The sequence below is a fragment of the Trypanosoma conorhini genome (genome assembly GCF_003719485.1).
Source record: "Trypanosoma conorhini strain 025E chromosome Unknown Tco_14.4_contig_00599, whole genome shotgun sequence".
NCBI lineage: Eukaryota > Euglenozoa > Kinetoplastea > Trypanosomatida > Trypanosomatidae > Trypanosoma > Trypanosoma conorhini.
In genome coordinates this window covers 1-11,365 of record NW_021704686.1, presented here as the reverse complement: position 1 = coordinate 11,365, position 11,365 = coordinate 1, and the positions used below count along the sequence as shown (strand labels likewise).

At 54.5% G+C, this 11,365-nt stretch overlaps 6 protein-coding genes and 1 pseudogene across 6 annotated transcripts, besides 6 other annotated features; all 7 read right to left on the bottom strand.

Annotated features, from left to right (window-relative positions):
• Tco025E_07596 (putative retrotransposon hot spot (RHS) protein) lies at positions 1 to 603 on the bottom strand (the record flags this gene model as incomplete). Its single annotated transcript, XM_029374459.1, has 1 exon — positions 1 to 603. A coding segment is annotated over one exon (603 nt), but the record flags the coding sequence as incomplete, so codon positions are not given.
• Positions 604 to 684: 81 nt separating this feature from the next.
• Positions 685 to 714: a microsatellite.
• A 666-nt stretch (positions 715 to 1,380) lies between these two features.
• Positions 1,381 to 1,407: a microsatellite.
• A 74-nt stretch (positions 1,408 to 1,481) lies between these two features.
• On the bottom strand, positions 1,482 to 2,288 carry Tco025E_07595 (uncharacterized protein; the record flags this gene model as incomplete). Its single annotated transcript, XM_029374458.1, has 1 exon — positions 1,482 to 2,288. The coding sequence occupies one exon, from the start codon at positions 2,286 to 2,288 to the stop codon at positions 1,482 to 1,484; it is 807 nt and encodes a 268-aa protein (XP_029225448.1).
• A 256-nt stretch (positions 2,289 to 2,544) lies between these two features.
• Tco025E_07594 (DNA-directed RNA polymerase III) lies at positions 2,545 to 5,937 on the bottom strand (the record flags this gene model as incomplete). Its single annotated transcript, XM_029374457.1, has 1 exon — positions 2,545 to 5,937. One exon carries the CDS (start codon positions 5,935 to 5,937, stop codon positions 2,545 to 2,547), a length of 3,393 nt encoding a protein of 1,130 aa, XP_029225447.1.
• Positions 5,938 to 6,098: 161 nt separating this feature from the next.
• Positions 6,099 to 6,143: a microsatellite.
• Positions 6,144 to 6,157: 14 nt separating this feature from the next.
• Tco025E_07593 (hypothetical protein) lies at positions 6,158 to 7,190 on the bottom strand (annotated as a pseudogene).
• Positions 7,191 to 7,224: 34 nt separating this feature from the next.
• Positions 7,225 to 7,248: a microsatellite.
• Positions 7,249 to 7,285: 37 nt separating this feature from the next.
• Positions 7,286 to 7,317: a microsatellite.
• Positions 7,318 to 7,458: 141 nt separating this feature from the next.
• Tco025E_07592 (WD40 repeat-containing protein) lies at positions 7,459 to 8,790 on the bottom strand (the record flags this gene model as incomplete). Its single annotated transcript, XM_029374456.1, has 1 exon — positions 7,459 to 8,790. One exon carries the CDS (start codon positions 8,788 to 8,790, stop codon positions 7,459 to 7,461), a length of 1,332 nt encoding a protein of 443 aa, XP_029225446.1.
• Positions 8,791 to 9,059: 269 nt separating this feature from the next.
• Positions 9,060 to 9,884, bottom strand: Tco025E_07591 (putative histone-lysine N-methyltransferase; the record flags this gene model as incomplete). Its single annotated transcript, XM_029374455.1, has 1 exon — positions 9,060 to 9,884. One exon carries the CDS (start codon positions 9,882 to 9,884, stop codon positions 9,060 to 9,062), a length of 825 nt encoding a protein of 274 aa, XP_029225445.1.
• Positions 9,885 to 10,206: 322 nt separating this feature from the next.
• Positions 10,207 to 10,250: a microsatellite.
• Positions 10,251 to 10,886: 636 nt separating this feature from the next.
• On the bottom strand, positions 10,887 to 11,365 carry Tco025E_07590 (phosphate-repressible phosphate permease; the record flags this gene model as incomplete). The annotated part of the gene is made up of 1 exon (XM_029374454.1): positions 10,887 to 11,365. A coding segment is annotated over one exon (479 nt), but the record flags the coding sequence as incomplete, so codon positions are not given.

Below are 11,365 nucleotides of genomic sequence, written 5' to 3'. Positions count from 1 at the left end.
GTAGCCCCACTTCGCCTCGTACACCGACCGGTACATCATCTTTCCCCGAGGCAGTTTCTCCAACTCTTCCCGCCTCTGCCTCGCTTCCTCCTCCACCGCCGCGTCAAGCGCTGCGTCCAGATTCCCCCTTGCTTGAGGACTAGCCGCGCCCCTCCTTGCAAACCCCCTCCAGTGCTGGAGAGTGCTCACGCCCTGGCCCGCAAGCTTGCGTGCTTCTTCCACGCTCTTGAACAGCTCGGTCTTCTTTATTGTGTCCAACACTCCCTCACTTGTGATGAATGTCCCGGGCCCCGCAAGAAAATCCTCCATAGAGACGCTCTCGTTCCTTGGCTCCACGCCCACGCCGTCCAATTGGCTGCGAAGGAAGTCGTTCAGCTTCATTCTGTCGGGGCGCACGCTTCCCTCCAGCAGTACTTCCTCCACCGTGCTTGCAAGAGTCCACCTCAGGGCCGGCGGTGCTTCCTCCACCCTTCGGCGCTGTGCCGCAGGTTGCCGCGTGTCGCTGCCGGGCCCCGACCTTGCCCTGTACTGTCCCTGCGGCACATCTGTGGCGGGATTCCCCTCCGCCGCAGCGTGAACTTGTTCCTCGCGCCTCCCAGGCATTCTCCTCTTGAGCTTTTTTTCCCCCTCGTACTTGTTGTAGTTGATGGCTTGCGCTGCTGCCGAACACCAACCACCAGCCAAAAGGAGAATGAGAGGGAGAAAGAAGCAGAAAAAATAGTCACACAGACACACGACGCCCACGCAGCCACGTTTAGCAAGGGAGAGAGAGGGATAGAAGGTCACCACATGGTGCAGGGCACACACGCACGCAGGCAGGAGGAACATCATGGGGGCAAGTGGGCGAATTCAGCCTAAGCACGCATAAAAAAAAGGAGGACATCGTTTCGTCTCAACGCGCACCAACAACCTTAAGAAGACATCGCAGCACCGCGCGCATGATATTGTTTGTGCTTCTCTCTTTATTTCTCCCTCGGCGTCGGTGACCAACAATTGCTAGCGTTATTTCACCTTTTTTTTTCCCCGCTTCGCTTGCGGGAGTTGTTATTGTCGTCCTTTTTAAGTTATCCGTGCCAGTTCCATCGCGCTGCTCATTGACTGCTTCTGTCCTACTGCTTTCACCCGCTGAGTGGCAGGAAATTAGCTTTTCCGTCTGTAGTTCGTTTCTTTGGGGGGTCATTTGCGATCTCCGCGTGGTGGTCCCACGGCTACCAAACCACCGCCACCACCGTCACGCTGAGGCAAGGCAAGACCTCCATGGCCGCCGTCGCAGCCCTTGGCTCATGACTGGCCGCCTGTATTTCCTTTTTATTCAAACGAAAAACAAGGTATTGCTTCCTCTTTGGGTAGCCATGGAAAGTTGCACCGGAACCCAAAGAGAAAAAAACGAATAAATAAATAAATAAAAGGAGCTACCAGCCGGGCCACTTGCCTTTTATAAAATCTGTGCCAGGCATAATGGCAGAGTGGAGGTGGGACGCTCACAAGGCCTGTTGCAGAGTCAATTGCCCTCCCTTTTCAACATGCTTGGCTGTTTTTAACACCCAAAACTCCGCCTTGTCAGAGGTTCCCCGCCCACCTCGCCCAGTGGCCAAGAAAGGTGATGTCTTTCGCAGCGCGTGCGCAGCTTCCGCGCCGCACCTTTCCAACGTGAGATTCGCCCCCTCGGTGGCTGTAGAAAGTGTCGCATCGACCAAAGGTATCACTGAAAAGGAGGGGCCGTCCCTTTGCACCTGCGTGCCATCCCTTGATAATCGGCAGGAATGGGTCAATGCGTACTCAGTCATCGACAAGAAAAGTTCGAGTGGGGGTGTTAGACTGTGTTGAGACAGCGACCGGAAAAATTCGACGGCACAACGTCTGTCGTCGCCACTCATTGAGGCCGGGGCAATTTGCTGGCGTTGCCACACTGACCACGCCGACGTCCTTCGGTAGACGTTGAGGGCAAAGTAGAGCGACAGGTAAAAGGCATCGCATAGAGGGTTTGGCGTTCCTGGCGGAAGAAGCGCGAGGCACAACTCCCGCGTGGGCATCACCCCCTCTACATCGTCGTCGTGCAGCGCATCGGCAGTCCAAACAGCCGTGTCCGGTATGATGGCCAAGGGAACCAGGGGCGCGAGGGCGGCAGACGTGGTGAGCGAGAAGAACGGAGGCGCAGTGGGAGACTGTTGGGACCGCAACAGTGGATGAAAGCCTACACCAAGAGGCCGAAGACAGCGTAAAAACGTGTCCTCATTCCTAGGCAGGTACAGCAGTCGGCCTAATCGATGCGAACGACGTCTATTCATCTGCAATCATTTGCCCTGAAGCACAGCAACGTGATACACGTGGACGACAAAAGGGAGGAACAAGAAAAAGAAAAACCGTGGAGAAATAAAACGTTCGTACACACACAGAGAAAAAAAATGGGGGAAAAGAAGTGAGAAGCAAAGAAGAGCGCAAAGAAAGCCTCTTCTCGCACCTTGTTAAGGGAAAGAAGCATGTGAAGAAGGAATAGTCTGCCCATGGTCCTGAATATATGTTACGTACTTATACGATCTGCTTTTAGTGACTTCCGATGAAATCTAATGAAAGCCGTGTGCTTATACCCATCCCCTGAAGCTCCTGTAGAAGTAGCTTGAACGCGTAGGGCACGTTCACGTGCGACACCGTGTTCCTTGTATTACAATAAGGGCAGTAACCACAGTAACCCAAGAATCCGCAGGAGCGGCAGGTATCCACGGTAAAAAGGTCCGAGCTAAGGAGGAGCCTTTCGTTCAAAAGATTTGAAGCCCCATAGCCAACCATACAATCTCGCTCCATTTCACCAACACGAAGGCCACCACTGCGTGATCTGCCTTCCGTTGGTTGCCTGGTCAACATTGAACGGGGTCCAGTGGCACGAGCGTGCATTTTGTCGGTAACCATGTGTTTGAGGCGTTGGTAGTAAATGGGACCAAAAAACACGTATGCCTGCATAATCTCTCCTGTGATGCCGGAGTAAAACACATCCTTCCCATGGTAGTTAAAGCCGTTCTTTAACAGTTGAGCGCCCAAATCCTCCGCATTGTCGCCGCCAAACGCTGTGCCGTCGCCAAAGTTACCCGTAAGAGTGCTTACCTTTGAGCTAACCAACTCCAGCAGTTTGCCAACTGTCATTCGACTTGGAAAGCCGTGAGGGTTCATAATCATGTCTGGGCTTATGCCCTTTTCATTGAAGGGCATGTTAACGCCATCGGTAATAAGACCCACGACGCCTTTCTGACCGTGTCGTGAGGAGAACTTATCGCCCGGCTCCGGAATACGAAATTCCCGTGTAACAACCTTAATTTTCTGTTCCACGTCCATCGAACGCTCGGAGTCGCCAGGAGGGGAAATAACCACGTGATCCACAACGGCGGGCTGTGGATACTTGTACACCAGGGGATTGGGCCGGGGCTCCGACGACGCCAGCGGGGTGTACTTGTTCACTAGGATGTCAAACTGACGAACAATGGCGCCTTTGCTGGCAATGCCGTCGCTGTTCAGGGCCCTGTACTTGCCGGTGTTAGAATCCGGGGGAAGAACAATGTCATACTCGCCATTGGGGAGCCGTTCCAGGTCCACTTCTTGCTTTCGGAGAACGATGCAGCGGCCATAGCCGCGATCCAGTGAGCATCGGTTGTACACCTGCGCATCCTCGATGTCGTACCCACTGTAGCTCATCACACACACCATGGCATTTATGCCCGCCCCCAGTTTTTCGTAGTTGGTGAGGTTCATCGCCTTTGTTCGACAGAGCGGTCGCTGGGGGTAGGCACCGAGCATAAGCACAGTGTCCGTTCGAATGTACTGATTGTACGCAATTGTACCCAGCGCCTGCTTACCCATCGCTGACTGAAACGTGTTTCGGGCCGATTGATTGTGGTGCGGAAACGGAATAATGCCAGCGACAACTCCCAAGAGAGAAAGTGGCTCAACTTCCAAATGAGTGGTGTACGTTTCAATGTCCTTCGAATAGACGGCGATGAGGCAGTCATTGGCCTCATTGACGTCAATGAACTCCACCAACCCCTCGGCCAAGAAGTCATTGATGGAGCATTTTCCCGCAGACAGCTGATCCAGGTGGGCTGAAGTAACGGCAGGCTTTGCGTCATTCACCACAATGTACAGCCTGACGATCCTGCCACCATCGCATCCAATTTGCACACTCTTCTGACGATCGTTGATGGCAATAGAAACATGAGGGTGCAGCCGCCCAGAGCGTCGCAGCACACGCACCCCCCTGCAAAGGCGGTTGGGGTAACGGTGAATGCCAATAAGTGTTCCGTTTAGAAACACTGTGTAGTAATTGAGAAATTCCCTTGAACTGATGGAGTCCACTTCTTCTACCCCCAAGTTGTGCGCCGCTGCCCTGACAAAAGAGTCATCCATGTCCAGCGTGACTTGACTTAAAATGGCAAAGTTTTTGACGAGACCGCAGCTTTCTCCCTCGGGTGTGTCGCACGGACACACCATCCCCCACTGACTCGGTTGCAGTGAGCGGGGCCCGCTAATCTTTCGACTCTTCTCAAACGATGAGGCCAGTCGGGTCATCATACCGATGCAGGCAATGTACGAAAGTCGTGAGAGAACCTGCGTGATGCCTTGGCGGCTCATGTTAAACCGCTTGAGTTCCCATCGACCACTACTCAAAGCCACACGCATCCCGCCCTGAATAACCTCCAATTTACTTTCCATGAGCTGCTTCAGATTAAACGGCTTCGTCGTATCCTTCTTGGAAAGCTGCTGATCCACAGCCGTCCTCACCACACGATTAAATTGCTTCAGGAGGTCCTCAAATAAGAGACCCATCAGTGTTCCTGTTGTTTCAAACCGTTTATTGCCGTAAAAGTCCCGCTCGTCCAGCAGAGAGGAGTCCACGCTCGCCTCAATCATGCGTCGCACCATGAAGCAAACGTAGAGTGCCTTGTGGCGAAAGTTCCAATCACGCTGCACTTCTCCCTCCCGGATGTGGCACAGGAGGACGTTCCCAAGAAATTCCGCCGCGTTGTCCGCCTTCGATTTCTGGATGTGTCGCTGCTGTGCATCATCCACCTCCCACGAGGTCTCCTTCCGCCTCTCCCCGATGAAGTGTAATGCATCGTCTTGGGTCTTCACACCCAGAGCAGCAGCCTGTTCAAAACAGGCGAACAACACACTCTCAAAGGCAGGCGTTGTACCAATGTGCTGAGCAATTTGCTGGTCGCTTTCCATGCCGAGGGCCTTGAGCATCACCACAATCGGAATGTCTTCCTTGAAGGAGCGATGCACCATAACAATGCGTCCCTTTTTGAACGTCACGGAGCACTTGGAGATGGAGTAGTGTGTCTTGCTCTGCACGTGGGCCACGATGTTGCCATTGTCATCTGCCTCAATAATGACACGATTTTTACTTTGCTGTTCCTGCACCAGGCAGACCTTTTCCACCCCTTTGATAATGAAGTAGCCGCCCGGGTCAAGTGGACACTCCCGCATCGCAACCAGCTCCTCCCGGCTCTTGCCAAAGAGATTGCATGAACTCGATTTGAGCATGATGGGAATAGTCCCAATTTTAATATCGGTCTCAATGCAGGGCCGCTTGCTGCGGTCGCGGCCAGTGTACTCCACATCCACAATCATGTCCCCACGATAAGTGAGATCGCGGGCCCGGCATTCATGGGGAGAAACTGCCTTTGGCAACTGTCCCTTCCCCACAATTTCGCGCGGCCGGCACACGCGGATATTCGTGTACCGAATGGAGAAGTCGGGGTCGATGCCGCTCTTGATCTCCCGGTTGGACTCGTTCAGAAGGATCCGCTGCAGCTCCACGTTTATGAGGTGGTCGAAGGAGGCAATGTGGTGGTTCAGGAGACCCTTCATGCCAATGAGCGCCGGCAGCAGCGCCAACTTTCGCGCGTTGTACGCGGCGTCGTCAGCGCCCTGCGACCGCGAAGACATCTGCCGCGGGGAGCTGACGCGCCGCAGCGAGGCCCGGAAAACTTCGCGGAGGAGAAGCGCCAAAGAGAAGAAAAAAAACAAGAGAAAAATAAAAATAAAAACAAGTACGTCTCAACCGGGGGGGGGGGGGGATCGCCGCGTGTCACGTTAACAGGCGTGGGAACAACGAGAAAAAAACAAAAACAAAACAAAAAACAACTAACCAACTAACCTCCGCAGGTTGCCCAAGTCGAGGCGGACGAAAATGCTGAAAGTAGTACGCCTCCCTGAGTCGCTTGCAAGCACGACCAAAGGCAGCATTCCATTCCCCCCATGAGGCCATCCCAGTGGGGCACTAGCTTCTCGCTCAGGGCACCGCTCAAAGTACTGCGGAAGGCCACCAACACGTCCTCCCTCTTCTTTTTTCCAAAAAGGCGCGGAAGCTGCCCGCGGCGTCAGCCGCCGTCGTGACGATTTGAAGGAACTTCGCAACAATCAGCGGCTCGTATCCAGGCACGCGGACGTAAGAGAGGGATATAACCCTCCCCCCAACTCCGTCTCAACGTAGAAAAGGGCGTCGCCTAGCCGCTGTTGCAGGCAGCCTGGTTGCCTCTTTAGAAGGGCATTATCCTCCAGGAAAAGACCGCATGGCATTTCAATCACCTTTAAACTGCTGCAAGAAGGATGCCTCACCGGAAGTGTTGGGCCTGTGCAGTCGTGTCCAGACATAGTTCTGGCTGCTGCATAAGCACGCTGATGGCGACGCCAAGCCTAACGACGCCGCCTCCCCGTCCACAAGTGCGCCCACGGCAAAGCACAGAAGCAAGTTGCCGCTTGTTCCGTACTTCTCGCTCCCCCTGATACCCAGCTGGTGGAAAGATCTCCCAGGGCGCAGCAAATACAAATTTCCCAGCAACGGCAGCACAGCAGCACTGCTCCTCACAAACTTCACGGGGTTAACTCAATGCGCACAGCATCCCCAGTGAACATGGACATCGCATCAAGATTACTGCCGTACAATAAATGCCTTCGGGCAACGCCTTTTGACATGCGTCGCAGGATACGCTGATGAGCCCCTCGCCTTCTCACAAAGAAGCCCGCCACGTACGGCTCCATGTCACGCTTCGGGAGAATAAGAAGAGGGGAAGTATTTGTCCTCACCTGAGCCGACCGCGATGAGCAGAAGCAAGAAATTCATGTGAAGCACCAGCTCAGGGAAAAGTATGCCACGCTCTCGCTGCTCAAGAAGGGGGTCGCTTGATCCATTTAACATGTATTCATCAGGAACCTACAGGCAGCTATGCAAGCATCATAATAAAAATAATAATAATAGAAACAAAGGGACCGCGGAGACGTGAGCGCAAACGTAAAGGAGGGAAGGAAGGAAGGAAGGAAGGAAGGGGGGGGAGGCGCAAAGCCGAAGATGCAAAGACAAAAAAAAAAAAAAACTAGTAGAAAATTTGTGGAACAACAGAAATCGCCTCCGTATTAAAAGTCAAAAGAAAAGACTGCCACTTCCATTATTTTAGCTCCTTTTCTCGCTCACACTCTGCCCTGGGAGGCCGTTAGCGACTGTAGCTTTGCCTTTAGTCGATCTCGAAGCGTCTCCAACTCGTCATTCTTCTCCCGCTGGCGCCGAAGCGCGCTCAGGCGGCCGTGGCTGTCGCCTCCCCCCTCCACTTTCACCTTCGCGTCCGCTTCGTCCTCCGCGGCGTTGGCGTCCGGTTCACGGCAGCGGCGCCGTGGTCCCGCAACGCGGAGCCGCTCCTCCGCGGCCGGCACGGAGAGGACGACGTAGTCCGTGGCGGAGGGGTCGAGCGGGTGCTTCACGAGGCCGGTGCAGGGCCACGGGGGAGGCGCCCGGCTCTCCCTCGGCACGTAACAAATACTCAACACCCCTCCGGGGAGGCGGGGGAAGGCCTCGCTGTGCGCCGTTTTTGCGGCGATGTTCCACCACAGCACGGTCCCATTTTCACTTCCCACAATGGCGTACCCCGGCCGCGCCGCATCGAACCAGATAAACAGAATGGCACCACCGTGGCCGTCCTCAAAGGATTTACGCTCAGTGACGCTTTCCTCGCGCCTGTGCAGATTTACCGGGAGGCATTGCTGTGCCGCGTCGCCATACAACTGAACGAAGGAGAGTGACCCACTGGCGGAGCCAACAAGAACCATCGTGTCGTCGGGTGCGGGGCGTACCGCCGTCAGGGCATCGTCCAGAGTGACTACGAGTTGCTGTCGTCCGGTTAACGCATGAAATATGCGACAGGTGCGATCGGCGGACCCTGTCACAACCAGGCACCCGCTTTCCATAAAGGAACAGGTATTCACCGCCAGGGTGTGCCCGTTAAAAAGCGCGCATGGAGCAGCCGGCCTCAACCCACGAGCCACCAAACCAGCCAGCGACCAAGTCTTGCAAACGGAATCCTCAGAGGCTGTAACGAGCAACGACTGGTCAGAGGAAATAGTAAGGTCTGTGACGCGACGAGTATGGGCTCTAACAAGACGATGAAGCTGCCCTGTGAGTGTGCTCCACACATATATATTGCCGTCTGCTGTTCCACCAATAAGAAACACACCGTCAACGGTGCATGCGGAGCACAGGATTGACTCCAACGTAAAGCTCCTCTGCAACGGCTGCTGTGTGTTGGGTGAAAAGAAAGAAGAGCAACCCCGTGACTGGTGCGCAATAACGGCCCGCAGCGCCGCACAGTACGTCAGCCCCCGTCGTTCAATGTGACTCGTCGTGCATGTCCTGTGCACTGCCTTCGTCTCTAAGTCAATAAGCCTCGATTTGCCCTCCGAAGCAACGAACAGCATCGATGGTGAACTGCTAGAAACAACAACAACAACGTCGGAGGCAAAGCCAAGCATGCATACGTGATTGAGGCAATGCAAGGAGGAGAGGCAAAAGGCCACTGGCACACACGGCCCCAGCACAGCGGCGCTTCAGGTATTTAAACCCCCTTCTCAGACACTTTTCAAATGATCTAGCAGAGTGAGATACACAGTGAAGCTAAAACAAAAGTTAGGCTCCATACAACGCGTTGAAAAACGCAATTCTTCCTTCTTCTTCTTTTTTTTTGATTCCGTCTTGTCACATGTTTCATTTCCCCACGAATTTAATTGTGTGCTGCTTTCAGTCATGTGCGTTTCGCGTACATGAAAAATGGGCCCTCCAGGTCGCACCACTCGACACTCTTCGCCTGCCACCTAAAGTCCGTCATGGCAAACTTCTCGAATGCGTCAGGGTCGCGCAACGCGGCCACCGACCTGCCGTGCGGATACAAGTCCGCAAGGCAGAGCACACGGCTTCCCTTCGGGAGCGAGCGAAACCGCTCCGACAAGTAGTGGTTCACCGAACTCGGCATGAGGAGGTTGGCCGCCCACACCACCGGAGAGGCGGCAAAGAACGCCTCGTCCCGCATGAGGGCGCAAAAGTCGCCGCAAATAATCTCAACCTCCACGGCGCCACCACGCCGGGACTCAACCGCAGGCCGAAGGCGGCGCCACGCCTCCCTCGCAACGGTGGCGTTGCGCTCATTAACCTCCACGCCAACGCAGCGAGCGCCAGTCATCAAAGCCACCTGAAACAGAACGCTTCCATTTCCGCAGCCCAAGTCATAAAAAGTGTCCTGCGGCGCAATCTTCGCGATACGCACAAGACGCGACACAAAAGGAGGCAGAATAGATTTGGCGCACAGCTCCCTCTTCCGAGACGGCATCACCTGCCTCGTCACCGGCAACGAGGCGTAGCACTCCCCCAGTCTCCGCACCATCCACTGGCAATCGCAGCAATCCTCAATGCAGTGGTAGCACTGACTCCTATTTGGGGTCTCGCGCAGGGGAAGCACAAAAGGGTCCTTCGAAGTTCCGCTGCCTTGTTCGCCGCAGGGGACTACAACAGAACGTGGCTGCTTACGAGAAGCCCTCCCGCCACGCACCTCACGCTGCACATACTCCAACATCACACTGCGAACCAAAAAGAAGAAACAGGCAAATAATGGACCGCCCGGGTTGGAAAGCGCAGCATAAGGGCTTACAAGACAAGTAACTCGCGGCGCACGGCGACAGAGTTCGGCGAAAGCAATAAAAAAAAAAGAGAAGTAAACGAGGGGAGGCAGTAAAGGAAAAAAAAAGACCTTTTTACGTAGATGAAAATGCCGCGAAGAACCAGCCCGATCTACGTGGCCGCGCGCGACGTCTGTTGTGCGAAAGCCAGCAGGCAGCAGCATTTCATGGGAAATAAAAAAAAAAGTAGACGCTGGCATGAAAAACGTTAACACCTAAAAAAAGCAAAAGGAAAAAGAAAAAAAACGGTAAAACAAAAAAAATTCCTGCCCACCTCCTCCCTTCCGCACGTCGTCCCCGCCCCATTAGTTAATAACACTGTTTTATGGGGGGCGGCAACGCCCGTGGGAGAACACTAAAAATGGGAGTCGAGTCGGCGTGGCGCTCGGTGCCAGACGCAAAGGAGGCGGCCGCTGCCACGTCTCCCGCGCCCAGTTGCGGCCTCTGGCGTCAGCGCCGAGGAAAAAAAAGGGAGCGGCACCCCCCCTCCCGGCCCCCACGCCACCAAACAAGACCGCCAACGGGGCAACAAAGAAGCACAACGATGGGGCAGAGAAAACACGCACCGCCTGCAACCGCACAGTAACCGCAAACCAACGGCCCTTTAGCAGGAAAAAACAAAAATAAACACAGGCAGACCAATACATTTCATACCTAGCAAACACATAAAAACAATATGAGAACAACATTTCTTAGAAGGCACGTATCATGGCTTATAAAGCAGGGTTAAGGCAGAATGAGGGAATAGCGAATGAACACAAAGGCGTAAAAAAAAATCCTACAGGAAAAAAAAAGAAACAAATTCCTAGAACAATGGAGAAGGTGAAAACCAAAACCCACTCAATACTCGCCACCTGCACATTTAGAAACCGCCAAGACACGACCGCCTCACATCCTTATCATTCGGCACGGCTTGGGGAGTAGATCCCCTGTGCGAAGAAGAGCGCGGAGATCACGCCGCAAATGACCAGAGTCATAATCCAGCCGGCGTACATCTTCGCGACGATGATCCAGCGCACCTTCAGGAAGCCAACGTCAACCATGCTGATCGCAACCACGGCGCCGGTGATGCAGTGCGTTGAAGAGATCGGCACGCCGTAGCCGGAGGCAAACGACACAACGAGCGCGGTCGAGAGCTCCGCAGAAAAGCCGCGGCTCGGCGTGATCGTCGTGATGCGCTCACCGAGCAACCTCATAAGCCTCACACCGAACGTCGCAAGCCCAAGCACGAGCCCGGCACCACCAAGGCACAGGATCCAAATTGGCGTGGAGTTCACCGCCGACGCCGTCTGCGTCTGGTAGATGGAGTATATGGCGGCGAACGGCCCCATCGCATTGCTCACATCGCTCGCGCCGTGCGCAAAGGACGCACAGATGG